A 16,723-nucleotide genomic window follows, 5' to 3' on the forward strand; every position below is an offset into this window, starting at 1 on the left:
GGATGTTTAGCCTGGAGAAGAGAAGGTTAAGAGGTGATATGATAGCCCTATTTAAATATTTGAAAGGATGTCATATTGAGGAGGGAGCAAGCTTGTTTTCTGCTGCTCCAGAGAACAGGACCCGGAACAATGGATGCAAGCTCCAGGAAAAGAGATTCCACCTCAACATTAGGAGGAACTTCCTGAGAGTAAGGGCTGTTCGACAGTGGAACAAACTCCATCGGAGTGTAGTGGATTCTCCTTCCTTGGAGGTCTTCAAGCAGAGGCTGGATGGCCATCTGTCGGGGATGCTTTAATTGAGAGTTCCTGCATGGCAGAATGGGTTTGGACTGGATGGCCCTTGCAGTCTCTTCCAACTCTACCATTCTACGATCTTTAGGAACTGCTTTCCCTCAGGCCAGAGGCTGCACCTACACTGCAGAAATAATCCAGGTTGAGGCCACTTTAACTGCCCTGGCTAAATGTGAGGGGCTTCTGGGAACTGTAGTTTTGTGAAGACATTTAGTCTTCTCTGCCAGAGGGTGCTCTAACACTACAACAAACTACAAATCCCATGCACTGAGCCATGGCAGTTAAAAGCATAGCAGTGTTAACTTCCTTGGCTAGATTACTTCAGAATAGGTTTGCCATCTGAGGCTGAGAGAGTGTGACTTGCCCAAGGTCACCCAGTGGGTTTACATGGTCGAGCCCACATTCGAACCCTGGTCCCCAGAGTTGTAGTCTGACACTTAAGCCACTCCACCATGCTGGTTAGCAGATGTTTAATGCCAGCTTGTAATGGAGCCTAAAGTATGTCAGATGAGATTACATAGGATAGCGAGTTAGACAGGAAAGGAAAGTGTAAAGCAAGGTAGGTTTTTCCTTTATTTTCCTTTATTTTTTCTGTTTCAAGGGTAAACAAACACTGAGTTTTCCTGACACAGAATGTTTTACCTGCTTAAGCATGTTTCTTCTAATCCCCAAGTTTTGGGTTCTGGCTTCTATCAAGCCACTGACTGTAATGGGACACAATAATTGAGATCAGTTTTTGTTAAAAGTTAGCTGGATGAAGAACTGTGTGGCAGGAGAAGCATTCCTTCCCAAGTTTCCTGAAGGGGAGTGAGGGAGCAGGTGCTGCCAGGGCAGCCTGAATCTGGATAGAAACATAAGATGAGGGAACTGTTTCTTTGTTCAAGGCTGGAAGATCTATACTTAAAGCTGCTTGGCCTTGATGACGCTATGAACAACTTTATCTATGCATGTTTGTACTGCCTTTTCATTGCATAGACATTTTGCAAAGTGTTAAAAAGTGGTGCATAAATATTACAGATATTGACTTTATGTGCATTCAAGATGATTCTGATTTATGATTACTGTGTCACAAGGGTGGCAAGATTTATTCAGAGGAGGTTTGATTTGTAAGCCTTCCTCTAAGGCTGAGAGAGCATGATTTGGCCAAGGTCACCCACTGGTTGCCGTGGCTGAGCAGAGATTCAGATCCTGGCCTCCCAGAGTCCTGATCCACTCTGTACCTCCTGCACCATACTTTCTCTGTATAAACGTACACAAGTGGTTATACAGGATCTATGAATTGTCTAGAACAGCTAGAACCGATCAGGCCTGAACTCTCACTGGAAGCTAAAATGGCCAAATTGAGACTCTCATACTTTGGATGCATCATTTACCTGGTGAAAACTTGGCTAAGGATGAGCAAACTTACCTATGTGTAGCCTTTCTGACGTGGGCTGTACCAGTGGCGCCACCACTACCTTTCTGTTCCAGTGTTCAGGATTTTTTAAGAGGGAAAAGATGGGAGTAATGAGGAAAAAGGATGTCAAAAGAAGAAAGACATATGGGTTTTAAAAGTTGTCTGGTTTCCTTATTTCAGGCTGCAGTTAGGGGTGTGCTCTGAATGTGAAGAGTGGGTTTTGAAGGTTCTGTGTTCAAAATAATTGCATTCTTTTTATTGGGTACTAGGAGAAATTGTAAGTATGTGCCAGTTCTGAATGTAGAGTGAAGAGAGTTCCTTTCCTTGTAGCTCTTTACTTAAGTCAATATTGTTTGGGCTTAATGTAGTCCTGTATTAGAAATAGTTTCACAGAGGCATTCACGTTTTGGTAATGTCTGTTCAGACTGTAAGTTCTTCTTAGAAGCTTTTATTGCCTGTGTCTTTTCTGCTTCTCAGTTCCTGCAAGAGTTAATATTCCTGGGGTAAAGCACTTAACCTACACATCCCAGGGGAGAATGTATCTAAGTAGTTAAGGCACAGCAGCCTGAAAATTAGTTTGTGTAACATATGATCATATCCTACACTACTGATCTAGATAACTGGTGTAAATATGTTTGTGTGGATTAATATAGTACATGCAGATTGAAGGAGATAAAGAATAAGAATTTTTTACAGCACTGTATAAAAAAAGCTTAATAATAATATTATTATTTTAAAAAATTGAAAGCTAATGTGTGAATAGGTATTTTACAGAGACTTGTGATTATTTGGCACACCATAAATTCTGTACTTCCCAGTTTAAAGGGTGGGAGGAGGGAATTTCCAGTCTAACTGTCTGGATTACTTTGTATTCTTCTCAGAAATATAGTAGTATGTGTTATGGCTTCAGTGTACAACTTCCTGTAGCAAATATCCAGCTGGTTTATGAAAACCCTTTATCTTTAACTTTCACTCATCTTGGTGTGAATAAATCGTATAAATCTTTTGCCTTTCACAACCAAACTTCCTTGGAGGGAATAGACTGTCCAGAACCAGTTCAGTCTTGCTCAGGCCAGGATACAGTACTGAAATAGCCTTGATTGCCTGAACAAATGGTATACTCCAGGTAAAAGACAGAGGGTATGCTACTTGGCTAATCTAACTGGTTGTTTCATCAGTTTTCAGTACAATTGAGCTGGGTATCCTACTAGACCATATCTATCAGAAGGGAATAGGAGGCATTGTTTTACAGTGGCCATTGAGGCTGGTTCCAGAAAGTGTCACAGGGATTCCTGCTCATTCCCATAAATGCCACATCATTTCACCTATCCTGCATACTCTTTAACATCTATATGATGCTACAGGGTAACAGCATTTGAAGGTAGGGTGCCATCTTTGTGCTGATGACATTATTTCTCTTTTGGCATCAGAGTCAGATTAGGCTGCCGAATCTGTGCCTGGTAAACTGAAAGGGAATTTCAATAGAGGAGCCCTGGTGGCACAGTGGTTAAATGCCTGTACTGCAGCCATTCACTCAAAACCACAAGGTTGCGAGTTCAAGACCAGCAAAAGGGCTCAAGCTTGACTCAGGCTTGCATCCGTCCGAGGTCACTAAAATGAGTACCCAGATTGTTGGGGGCAAATTAGCTTACAGTTGTAAACCACTTGGACACTGCTTAAGGCGGTATGAAGCGGTATTTAAATGAAGCTTGTTTGTTTGTTAGACAGAGGCTCTGTGGACTGGTGTTTGTGGGTCCAGGAATTGGGACCTGTTTTAGGGGGAATTGCTCACCCCATTAAGGAGCAGATGCATAACTCAGAAATGTTCTTAGATCCATTTCTGTCTCTAGAGGCTCAGGTGGACCCTAGTGGCTTGGAGTTAGGGCCAGTTTTGACTGATCACCTGCTTTAGTCTTTTAGGCACAATAATCCCTGCACTGATAACTTCCTTGTTAGATTATGGTAACACTCTTTTGGGGCTCACATTGGAAATTAAAGAAATTAATAGCTTCCAATTTGCTTTCAGTCCAAAATTCAAGATGCTGGTGAAAATATTTAAAGTCCTAAACAGCTTGGGTCCTTGATATGTATAGAAGCAATTCTCCCCATACATGCCTGTCTTGGAGCACCTCTCCCTATACATGTCAGCCTGAAGACTGTGATCAACTGGAAGATCTGTCCTTTCTGTTTCAGTAGTGGAAGCAATATATATATATATATATCTGATGGTGCCTCTCTCCCCAAAACCTACCTTTCCAACCTGGCTGTGCCTCAGCCAAAGCTTGCCAAGGTGTTGCAGATCGCTGGGTGCTTGAAAATACAGTCTGTTGTACTCTCTCAGTCATGGGGAGCGTTGAGAAGAAGCAGCTGGAGAAACCCCTCTGGGTCCTTCCATGACTGCTTGTCTCAGTGCATCCCACAAATGGGATAGCTCTACAAGCATCATTTCCCAGCACACCAATTGGTAGCACTTTCCAAACCTTTTGGTTGGGCTGTTGTCAGGTTGAAAAATTTTTGGGAGTTCTATTCAGTTTCTAATGACTTTAAGTGTGAATCCCAGCAGTTAACAAGATTTTAAATGCAGTTTACAATCTTGTGACTACTGAAGAGAATGTCAGTCCACATTTTGTACTGCAGTTCTTTTGAGCCTGCACAACCACACTTTGTTGGTGTTTTTCCAATATTTAGGTCACTTCCTTTAACTTAAATGTGCTGAGCCTTTTAGTTTTAATGTTTCTACTGTGTCTGTATTTGAAGACAAATGCCTTCTGGCCTTTTCTTTGTAATGATGATGTAGCACTCCTTGTTCTGATGAGGTGTGTGGCTCTCCCTCATTGGTTCCCTTTTAGACTTGCCAGGTGGTTCATAAAAGGCTTTCATGAACAAGGTTGAATAAATATTTTATATTCTAGGAGTCAGTATACAATTTGTCCTTGGAAACATTCTACAAAATACAAGGCCTGTAATTTCTTACCACAGACTAGGTATCCAGTTAGCCTTCTAGCACTATTAAACTGTTTCCTTTATTTTGAAATAGGCTTGTTTCAGAACATGCTGACTTTTTTCCTTCAAATATTGACATGATAAATGGAGATTGTAAAATAATAACCACAGATAGTAAAACCATAAAGTATTTCTTCTCTTGCTGGAGACATTGTTTTCCTGTGATGGCTTATACCTAGTGTTATAATAGCATTTGGGATTTTTGTTGTTCATCGGTCTTATAACTGTGTTCATTGTTTTACAAAGCCTAAAACAAACTTTATTCCATGTTTCGCAAATAATCCTCTTAGAGAAAAATGATAAAATAATGGTTTTACCATATGTACAATTGAGTAAGAAAAGACCATTTTCTGAAACACTATCTTGTGTTACAGAAGTTAAAGAGTCTGGAAAGTTGTCACTTTGTAGATTCCTTGCCTGTAAATCTGAACTTCACAGCACAACCTAATGGGTTTAAATTTTAAGTAAGTGGGTGTTCTAACTCTTTGAAGAACCCATTCGTGCTTTTTAATATTGTTACTGTAGAAAGGAAATAATGTAAATAATTTTGCCACTTAAACTAATTTTTTAAAGATATAAAATGCACCCTACACCTTTAATGGACAGAATGTCTCATCCTGTACATAACTTTTCCATTATGTTATAGGATCAGATACACATTTCCGATGTTCTCAGTCTTTTTTTAAAAATTCTTATTTACGTGATGTTCAGAAATTCAACTGTAGTGCAAGATTCTGAGTAATTGCAACTCTCAGAATTCTGTTCATAGAACTGGTTCTTGGCATTTTGACAGTCAATGCTATAAAAATGGTCAGACTGTTACAAATAGGTAATAATAATAATAATAATAATAATAATCCAGAGATGTCGAGTACCACAAATGTGATTTGGAATGTCATGTACAAAATCACAATGTCATGTTCAAATTTTCATATAGAAAAACCAATCCTATCCAGATTTTGGACCGAGTATATGTACTGTATAAAGGTATAATGGCACATGTTCTGTATTGAATATGTTTGCTGAATTTGTTCAGTTTCAGTCAATTTAATGGTCCAGACAATGAACAATGATGAGAAGTATACTTAAAATAGGTATAGAAAGTTGTATAGATTAAGTCGGTTACAAGCATGTATGGGTTTGCAGTAAGAGAAACTCATGTATTTCAGGTTTTATGATTGTATGTGTATGGTTTCATGTAAATTCCCCATGGAAATGTCATCATGAAGAAATTTTGTGCCATGCAATGTGAATAAGTAGATTGCTGCTTATGTTGTTGATAACACTTTGGAATGCTTTTAAATACTTTCTGCCTATCTATCCATTCAGTCAAAAGCTCCTGGGCAAATGATATTTTCACTCAGTCTGTGTGATTTTTTGTTTGTTTGTTTATAGCTGACAGGAGTACTTGATGACTGCTTATGTGATATAGAGAGCATTGATGAGTTCAACAATTTTAAGATCTACCCCAAAATACAGAAGCTTCAAGAACGGGACTATTTCAGATATTACAAGGTAACATAAGAATAGTATATTACTCGGTAGGTGAGTGAATAGTATATTACTCTTTTCCCTAAGCAATAAAAGGAAATGCAGCTATTCTTAAGACTAAACTATTTTTTTTCAAAGCTACAGATAATTGTGACAGGGAAAATAGATTAAAGAAAAACAGGACAGGATTTTGAGATACTGTCATTTAATACAGATTTGATGCATTATTTTGGAAAATCACTTATGTGTTTCTGTCATTAGCTCCAAATCTTTAAAAAAAAAATCCCTGCCCCCAAATTGCTTGAACATTTCAAGAGTATGCTTGAAGGAGTAAATGAAAAGCAAACTATTAATATTTACTGAAGCAATCTTAATTTTGTTTGCAAATAAAGATGACCAAGTTCCACTGTGACCTTCAGCATTGATCTCACTCCAGGTGTACAGTAGTGAAAATAAACTGAAATTAGATAAGCTTGGTGGTTTCTGCTACTGAGAAGGGATATGTGTACTACATCTGTGACTTGTAGAATTTGCTCTTGATAAAATTGATAACTTGAAGGTTATAGCATTTTAAACTGGATATTTTTGTTTGAGAACACTTGATAAATAATGTGCTGCTGGTTCACTACTAAATTTAGTTGTTAATCCCATTTAAAGAAGAACCACTGAATCAATGGGGAATTGGTAAGTCAGCAGATATATATTCCATTCCTTTAGTGAGTGGACTCTAGTTGGGGCCAACATTTTTATTTAGTCTTCAAAAATACTATTCATTGGAAAGCATTGTGTATTCACCAGTATCATTAGCAACATAGTAGAAAGTTCTCTTGGGGCTTGTTTGCTGAATCATTATATATAGACATGTTTGCTTACCTCCTTTCCAATTCAGTATATGATTACATATTACATGATTGCACTCAATACATGTGGTTTTTATTTTTAAAATATTGTGACTTGAATCCAAAGATGTGTTGCACCAGAAGGAAAGCACTTACTTGTGTCTAAGGTAATCTTTCTGAATTCTGGTTAGTTTACCTGTGTCAATGTAGCCAACCCCAGTGAAGGAACTGGAAGTGCCTCTGTGTATATTCTATTCCTGCTTCTCTGGATCCTGCATGCATTTTTAAGTAGATACTATATCATAATTGTCAGCAACCAGCTACGTCAGACATTGCCTGTCAGTTGATGTTGGGCACCTCCCTCCCCAGCCAATTCGCAGAAGTAGTTTTCTGTCTGATATGTGCTTAGTATGACTTTGATTCTGCTGGAAAGATTTTGAGGGCTTTGGCCTGAAACAGATGGGCTAAAAGAAGCGGTTCCTGGTTGCTTCAGGGGTGTGGCATTCAGATGACGCATGCACCTAAAGCAGCTGGAAGCTGCTCAGAGGCAGCAGGAGCTGGACTTTTCAGGAGCTAATTTAATTTGCTCCTGCTGGTGGCCCATTCAGGACTGTGGTGGTAGCGGCCTGCTTTGGGAGCAGGCTGTGCAGTCACCGTGGTCCTGGCACAGTCAGGACTGTCTGCTTCGGCCCTCAGACAAAAATGTAACATAAGGTACACAAGTCACTAGCTGATTAATTATGCGAACTGCATTCATTTTAAGATTTTTGAGATTCATGACAATGGATTCAGTTGCCTAATGAGCAATTCCATTTTATTTTTCCATGATTGTAAACATAACAATTCATGTGACATGACATTAACAATAGATTTAACAGTAGATTTTTCTTTAATGCTGAGTGTTCCTATATGTCACTATATTTTTTCCTCTTTTAGATGAATTTATAGCAAACAGAATTCAGGTTTAGCAACTTCTGTGATCTTTTTCAAAGCATACTTGTCATGCCTCCAGAGCATCTTTGATGTTCTTGAGACATATATTTAGTTAAGATTATATAAGGTTTCTATGTATTAGTTTAAGAGGGGAAATACAGGTCTACAGCTTTAAGAAAGACAAGGATTGTGGGAAATCCCAGGGTCTTATGCTGTCTCCCTCTAGTTAGTTTCAGTGTGTAGTAAGATTTCAGCCAAGTCAGACCTGGAGAGAGTATTTTCCTTTGACAAAAAGATAAGTCCACAAAGGAAAAAAGATAAGTCCACAAAGGAAGAAAGATAGTCCTCAAAGAAAGATAGAATACATCAAGAAGAGAGCAAGGTATTTAGGAAGGACTATTGAGAAAAAGGAGATAAGTTTCATGTTTTTGTGTTATATCCAGTAAAGCTTTTAAAAACTTAAGAAATTTGTGGACAAGTCTTTTGTTCTGGCTGTGATCCTGAGAGCCAGAGGCCTTACTACACCCAAAGTCCATAGCATTGCTCTTGGGACAAAACAATACTCAAAGAGTCATGGAACTTCCTTAAGCCTGGATCCTAGTTTAATAATATGTTGATCATTAAGGTGAGGTAAGGTTAACATAGATAGTATATATTATTTGGCCAGTACTTCTGGCATTTCCTTGAGACGTGGCTTCAAGAGGAATGGAGGTAATATATTGCCATCATGACTAGTAGTAGCCATGTTACTCCATGATTTTGTTTCATCCATCCTAAAATCATCTAAGTTGCAGGAATTTATTATATCTTGTAGTAAGTAGCAGTGTCTGATGACATTAGCATATAAGGCAATGAAAAATATGGCATACTGTTATATTAGTGAAATGGCTTAATGTGGATTTTATATCAGTAACTTAAAATATAAAAATAATAAGTTATTTTCTTAAAAGCAATATACATTGCACTGGTAATATTCTTCATATATAAATTGAAAGTATTTCCAATGAGTGTACTTTTGTTTACTTCTGCATGCATAGTCACATATCTTCCAAATTTCTGTTGGCAGTTACATTGGAATGATACTTTAAAGTCGATGAATAAACAAAAATCTCAATTTTGTTCAGTTTTCTTGATCTCTCATATTTTATTGTAGAAGTGATTCTCTGTTACTTAGTTCCTACAATGGAATTAATTTGACTAAAAGCACCTGTATATCTTCTTGACATTAAGGTTAATCTGAAGAGACCATGTCCCTTTTGGGCAGATGATGGCCATTGTTCTATCAGAGATTGTCATGTAGAGCCTTGTCCTGAGGTATGTTTCAAAATAAAAGAAACCAAAATGTCTCTTTTTTTAATCTCCATGTGAACTTAAATTTATTGTCATGTACATAACATTGGATTTAGCCTAATACTATCATTACTTGCAATTGAGCCCTCAGAAATTAATGAAAATTGTGAGCCTCAACTAACTGATATCCCATTGATTGCAATGCTTCTTCTCTGAGTAGGGCTAGTATTGGTTTTAACCCATTGGTGTAAATATAACTAAGTAAGATTGTTGGGTTTTTCTACCAAACATCTGAAATTGTGAGAAATGTTACATTTTTAATAGCAGTTTGGTATTACATTCTCTACTTGTGGAAAGAGGTTAGTGATATTTTTGCTCCGAGTAAAGAAACTGGCAAAGTTAAATTAAAGTTGTTGTTGTGTTTCTTCTTATGAGGACCTTAAGACAAACCTATCACAGGATTTTCATGCAAAAAAAATGTTGAAAAGGGGTTTGCCTTTGCCTTCCTCTGAGGCTGAGAGAGCATGACTTGCTGAAGGTCACCTAGTGAGTTTCCGTGGCTGAGTGGGGTTGAGATCCTGGTCTCCAGAGTCATAGTCTAGTGCTCAAATCACTATACCATGCTGGCTCTCAATTGAAGTGCCAGATCAAACAAGTTAAATACTCAAAGACCAATGTAATTTCTTTTTTGTTCTATTAAAATTAGTGGATGTGTAGTGGCTTAAATCACAACTCTGACTTAAATACATTTTGTCCATAAAAGGGTACTATGAATGACTCTGGTCCAAAACACATTCCAGAAATAATCCAATTTGAGATGGCTTTAACTGCCCTGGCTCAATGTTAGGGAATTCTGGCAACTAGTTTTGTGAGACCTTTAGCCTTCTGTGTAAGAGAGCTTTGGTGCTACAATAAACTACAATTCCCAGGATTTCCTAGCACTGAGCCAAGGCAATTAAAGCGATCTCAAACTAAGATTATTTCTGCAGTGTGTTTTGGATCTCTGTTATGAATGCCAACAAATAGACAACCGTATCCTAAGCATTTTACAGAGAAGATTTCATAAAAATTGTGAAATCTAATGTGAAAAACTTACAGGCTTTCAAACAGGATAGAGTTTGAGTGCTCAACTAGCTTCCAGATGGCTTGACTCACCCATTTAAGTAAACCAGTGTGGTGTAGTGGCTGAAGTATTGAATTGGGGCTTGTGACATCAAGGTTCTTGTCCCCATGATGCTGGCTGACTTGAAATCAATCAATCTTTGGCGGGTTACAAACCGCCACTTACGATGCGCTCCGTGCGTGCTAGGGTTAGGAAGGGGCGTGGTAGGGTTAGGAAGACTCGCCCCTTCCTAACCAGCCCTGGCCCCAACACACGCGGAGCGCGTCGTAAATGGCGGCGCCCATCCACATGGGCGCTGCCATTTTGACGTCTTGGACACATAACGTCCAGACGTGTCGCGGCGGAAGTGACGCCGCGAGGGTGCACTTCGCCCCTCGCGGTGCCACTTCCGCGTTTTGAAAAGGAGCACCATTTCGGCGCTCCTTTTTCACTGTGCTGGGAAGCCTTGCGGTCTGGCCGCTGGGGCTTCCCTCCGCAGCGAATGGCGGTGGTGGGAGAACGGCCGCTTGAGGGTGGTCTGTAACCCGCCTTTGTCAACTTCACCTGCTTTACTAATTTGTCATATAGAGGTGAAAGTGGGAAGGAGAAAAGATGTGTACCCTAAAGGTTCACTGGAGTTCATTGGAGAAAAAGCAGGACGTAAATCATATTAATAAAATAAAATGCTGCACTTTCTTCAGTTTATTTAGTTTTGAATTCAAGAATAACTTGTGAAAACATAAGAGTGAGTAATTACATTATTTGTATGTTTCTTCCAGAGCAAGGTCCCAGTTGGAATTAAAGCTGGAAGTGCTAACAAAGTGAGTAATTTCTTCCTAAATAATTTATTTTTACTTATTTTAATTTTTTTCATTTATATCACACTTTTCTCCCAATAATTGAATTTAAGGTGGCTAGCAACATAGTTTAAAACAGTACAGGTTAAAGATGTACAGAGTAATTAATAAAGTATAAATATAATAGTTATTTAAAGAGCAGTTAAACAATTTATACAGTTAAAACGTTAAGCATTAAAAACATTAAAATTCATTGAAAGACCATATACAAACCTTAAAAAAACACTACACAGCATTAAACACCACCACAGTAAGTTTTTGAAAGCCTGATGGATAAACATATTTTGAATTGAGGATGGAAGGGGAAAAAAATGGCTACTCTAGGGAGCTGCTCTAGGGAGAGAGCAGCTACCAAGAAGGCCCTCTCCTTTGCTTCCACCAAATGATCCTGAGAAGGTGGTGGGACAGGGAGAAGGGCCTCTCCTAAAGTTCATAGAGTGCTTGGGGAACATATAAAGGGAGATACTGTCTTTCACATAACTTGGTACTCTAGCCATATATTGCTTTATAAGGTCAAAACTATCAAACAGACTGGCATCTGTTGTAACAAGAGAGTTGTGTACTCTCTGTAATCAGCCCTAGTTTACAGTGTAGCTGCAGCTCTTTGGGCCAACTGAAGTTTCTGAGCAATTTTCAAAGGCAGCCCTATGTAGAGCACATTACAGTAATCCAAATGAGATGTAACCAAGACATGTAACACTGTGGCCAGATCCAACTTCTCCAGAAATGTATGCAATTGGTGCACAAGCTTTAGCACTGTAAATACACTACTGGTCACTGCTGAAACCTGGGTCTTCAAGCTCAGAGCTGAATCTAGGAGTACCCCCAAACTGTGAACCACCCACCTTATAAAGGCAGAATCCCTATTCCCAGAGCTGCCTTTTGACTGACCAAGAGCACCTCTGGATTAACCTTCAGTTTGTTTGCCCTCAAACAGTCCATTACAGCTACTAGGTATGAATTTAGCACAGGAGCAGCATCTTTACAATTATAGATGGAAAGAAGAAATAGAGCTGGATATCATCATCATACTGGTGACACCTGGCCCCAAAACATCATCCAACCTCTCCCAGCTCTTTCACATGTAGATTAAATAGCACAGGCAAATGGCCAAGGAGTTGAGCAGGAATCCCCTAGCACCACCCTCTGAGAGCACTCCTCCAAGGAAGAATGGAGCAACTGTAGAATAGTACCTCCAACCCCCATCCCAGGGACGTAACTCAGAAGGATACCATGATTAATGATAATGAAATCACTCAAGAATCCCAGCAGAACCAACAGGTACGCACTCCTCCTGTCCAGTTCCTGGCATAGATCATCCACCAAGGTGACCAAAATTGTCTCTGCCCCATAACCAGGCCTGAAATCATACTGAAATGGATCTAGATAATCCACCTCATCCAGGAATCCATGGAGTTGAGAAGACACCACACATCCTAGTACCTTGTCTAAAAATGAAATGTTTTTTGACCAAACAGTCTGCAAGGTTACATCCCTATACATATCTAGTATAGTGGGGTCCAGAGAAGGGTCCCCCCACCCCAGAAGACATCTTACCACAGCTTCCTTCAAGGATGTTGGGATTCTGCCTTGTTGTAAAGAGGCATTAATCATTTCTGTTACCTATTTATTTAATAAGCCAGGGCAAGAGTCTAGTATACATATCGTGGCTGTCATTCTCCAACGATCCTGCCCACATCTCTGGGCTGTAAAAAGTGAAAAGTATCAACACTGGTCAAGCAGGGGCCAAGGTTATATCCACCAGACCTGTATCAACTTTGGCCTCCAAGTCAGAGTGAATCTGAGTGATTTTTATATGTGAAGTGTTGTTGAATGGCTTACATTCTCTTTTGGGCCAGATTACCTGACTACTCAAAACAGTTATGTGCGGATGCAATAGTGTTAGCCAGAAAAGGGTTTTTTGCTACCTTCATTGTCCCACCCTAGGTCTTCAGATAAATTTTAGCCTGTTTACAGTTTGAATCACTCTTGAGTTTTCTGCTACTGCTGCTCAAGTCTCCATCCCTCCAAGAATAGCAGAGGACTGGTTTAGCTCCACTCCAAGAGAAGGGACATTTTGAAGTGATCATGTCCCTGGTCATTTCTTCAGTCCAGAGACCCAACTACAGCTTTAACAGGATTGCCTGCTGAGGCAACGGAAAGCTCCTCAAGAGCCATCAGGAATCCATCCAGATCCAGAAGCCTCCTGGGGCAGACTATTTTAATGATCCCCCCTCCCCACCACCACCACCACTGCAGAAGCTATGTCCCAGCAAGTCTAAACCTGACCAAGAAGTGATCTGGCCATGAACAGTAGAAAGTTCCTCCATTTCCAAATCACCATTTCCCACTCTGTACAGGAAAATGAACCAGTGTATCCATGAGCATGAGTGGGGCCATAGACCCATGGTTGTCATGACAGCCATGAAGTTTTGATCCTCAGTATGGATGTTGACATCCCTCAGCATCATAAACTGTGGATACTCCCAACATAATTCCTGAAACTACCTCAGCTAGCTCAGTAAAGGAGGCTATTGAGCAGCAGGGTGGATGGTACGCCAACAGAATTCTTAATGTGTTCTGGCCACCCACCTTTAAACAAACACACACAAACCTTGCAGACTGTAGAACAGCACACGTGGTCAGGAGGATATTATCTCAGTTGATCACTGCAATTCTGTCTCTCTCCCCCAGGCCTTGCCTGCTGCTGCACAGAGAATCCTGGTGGGTAAAGCTGAGAGTGATTAATCCCTCCAGCCTCATTCAGACAGGTCTCTAATAAATAATAACATGAAGACAGCTCTCCCTTTTCCCACCAACAAAAGGCAAAATGCAGTTACCAGAGCTTGCTGCCCACTTATGCCAATCCCATGAGCTGCCACTGCATTGTGCTGTGTTTATTCAATGGGGGAGCTGGTGGGGGCTTTCTCATTGCTGTTTTGTATGTTTGCTTTTTCTTTTCAATTAGAGGGGATTGAAGCAGACAGTAGAACCAGAGAGTCTCACTGTGCTTCCTTGCCATGGAAACACAGTTGACCATTCTCTCTCTTTTTCTTTCTTTTTATAAAGATGAGCAGAAGCAAAGTGGGTCTAGCCTCATAGAAAGGGCAGCTTAATCAGAAGGTATTCATAATGTGGTTTCCTCCCAGAAGATCACTTCTGAAATTGGCTGTAGGGTCAAATGTCAGGCATGCACTGCAGAAGAGTTATTAATGTATAAGTCAGTCTTCATATGGATGTTTTCTTTTTCTGTATTCATGCATGTCTCTGATACTAGATGTTTTGATACAGAGTTGTATGTGCCTATTTCCTAAATACAATAGGAGATATTGAAATTTTGCCTAGGAATGGAAATGTCTTCCTCTGTTCCAGAAGGGGTAATGCTCTGAAAGATCAAGTACATTTAATATTTGCAGAGTACTGTCCCTGCTGTCATTATGATCATAAGTAAAAGTATCTATGTTGTACATATCAAATATCGTATAACTTGTCTTAACAGTATTCAAAGATAGCAAACCATACCAAAGAATTTGAAGACTGTGAACAAGCTAGCAAACTGGGGGCCATTAATAGTACATTAAGGTAAGCCTTCTTTTTAACAGCCAGCATGGTGTAGTAGTTTGAGTGTTGGACTATGACTCTGGAGACCAGGATTCAAATCCCTGCTGAGCCATGAAAACTCACTGGGTGACCTTGAGCAAGTCACACACCCTCAGCCTCAAAGCATGGCAAAGGTAAACCCCCTCTGAAGAAACATGCCAAGAAAACCCTTAGATAGGTTGGCCTTAGGGTTGCCATAAGTCGGAAATGACTTGAAAACAAACAGCACACACACACACACACACACACACACAAGATAGGTAGATCCTGATATCCAATATTTATTGGATATACTAGTGTATTGCTGTTCATGGTGCTGTTGAAAACATTATAGTTGTGTTTAGTCACATCTTATCAAGCTGATTTGTAACATTTGCATGTAAATCCGATGAATACAGGAAACAGAGTGATAAGATGCTGTCTCTTAGGCGGGATACATACCGCCATTTAGTACGTCTTCTATACGTACTAGGGTTAGGAAGGGGCGGTGCTTCCGCACCCCCCTAACCCTAGTACGTATAGAATACGTACAAGATGGCGGCGCCCCTTCCACATGGGCGCCGCCATCTTTACGTACTGGACGCACAGCGTCCAGACGTGTCGCGCCGCTTGTGACGTAGCGAGCGCGCCCCTGGCGCCTCGCTACGTCGCAAACGCGACGAAAAAAGAAGCTCCATTTTGGAGCTTCTTTTTCGGTCCGCGCGGGAGTCGGGCCGTGTGAAGGCTCCGGCTCCCCCGCGGACCTACTGGCGGCGGCGGCAGAGCGCCGCAAAGTGGCGGTATGTACCCCGCCTTAGTTTTCAGAACTGTTTCTCTGATAGCAAGATGTAGTCATGAATCTGAAACCTATTTCCGGATCTTCAGTTCCTTTCAACTCAAACCTGTTTGCTAGACTTAAGTGGACAATAAAAGATGTTCTTGACCTTTTGGTTAAGGAATTTACAGAATGGTATAGTAAGGAAAAGAAAGATGTCTTTTAGTATGTGATATCTAAGCATGGCTACCTAAAATATTTCCACCTTTGGAGTGTAGGTGTGGAATTATAACTGAAATCTCCTGTAAGATGGCAGTTGTGCAAAAATTGTTTACTTCAGCTGTCATAACACAAAAAATATAGAACTTATATTTTGTGCTAGTTTTATAGCATGGCTTTACTTAATTAATTTTGTTATCATTTATTTTTGTGGACTGCCTTGATCTTCTTTGGGGGCTGTAACTGATATATGTTTCAGCCTCATATCAATAGTGATCTGAGCATTTTTAATATGAAAGGGAAATGGTATAATCAAAATAAATGCATTGTCCATTTACTAACACCATTCCCCCCTGTTATCTTTCCACAGCAACCAAAGTAAAGAGGCTTTCATTGACTGGGCCCGATATGATGATTCACAGGATCATTTTTGTGAACTAGATGGTAAAACTATTTGTTCTTTAAAATCATGTGCTTTGCAACCTATGATTTTAAACCATAATTATTTCCTATACAAGCAAATGACATTTTGAAAGTCAAATTGGGTTCCACTTAACTAGAAGCTTGGTTCCTTCCATAAAAAGGAATAAAGCTTGGTTCTTTCCATTAAAAAATTGTTGGTGTTGCATGATTTCAAATATTTGTAGGGCAACTAACAAAAAGTCCTAGTAGTACTTCTCCCTCTTGTTTTCTTTCCCAGCATTTTGTGAAGAAAAAATAGAAGTTGTAGTGGGCTATCAGCTGTAACATTCAATTTTTATAATCAAAAGTCGCCTGTTTGAGAGCTGGATTGTACGAGTGGCTTAGGGTAAAATTTGCAAATTGTTTTGATGCCCCATCCATATATATTTCTATATAATGTGCTTGTTAATAATAGTAATAATAAACCTCTACATCAAGCAACCTGTTTGTAAAAAGGCAAACAAATGGATCCAAGAACAGATCAAA

The 16,723-nt window shown here is 39.8% G+C and overlaps 1 protein-coding gene across 3 annotated transcripts in view; it reads left to right on the forward strand.

Annotated features, from left to right (window-relative positions):
- ERO1B (endoplasmic reticulum oxidoreductase 1 beta) overlaps positions 1-16,723 on the forward strand; it is a 28,366-nt gene that overhangs the window by 1,081 nt on the left and 10,562 nt on the right. For 2 of the 3 annotated variants that reach the window (XM_089529865.1, XM_089529867.1), the window contains exons 2-6: positions 6,086-6,205; positions 9,184-9,267; positions 11,125-11,166; positions 14,702-14,784; positions 16,146-16,219. In XM_089529865.1, coding sequence (XP_089385991.1) covers positions 6,086-6,205; positions 9,184-9,267; positions 11,125-11,166; positions 14,702-14,784; positions 16,146-16,219 — 403 coding nt within the window. The remainder of the gene's footprint in view (positions 1-6,085; positions 6,206-9,183; positions 9,268-11,124; positions 11,167-14,701; positions 14,785-16,145; positions 16,220-16,723) is intronic. The other variant, XM_089529868.1, reaches the window with a different exon arrangement.

The sequence above is a fragment of the Sceloporus occidentalis genome, unplaced genomic scaffold (genome assembly GCF_023333645.1).
Source record: "Sceloporus occidentalis isolate IW3139 unplaced genomic scaffold, rSceOcc1.0.p SCAF_6, whole genome shotgun sequence".
NCBI classification, from domain to species: domain Eukaryota; kingdom Metazoa; phylum Chordata; class Lepidosauria; order Squamata; family Phrynosomatidae; genus Sceloporus; species Sceloporus occidentalis.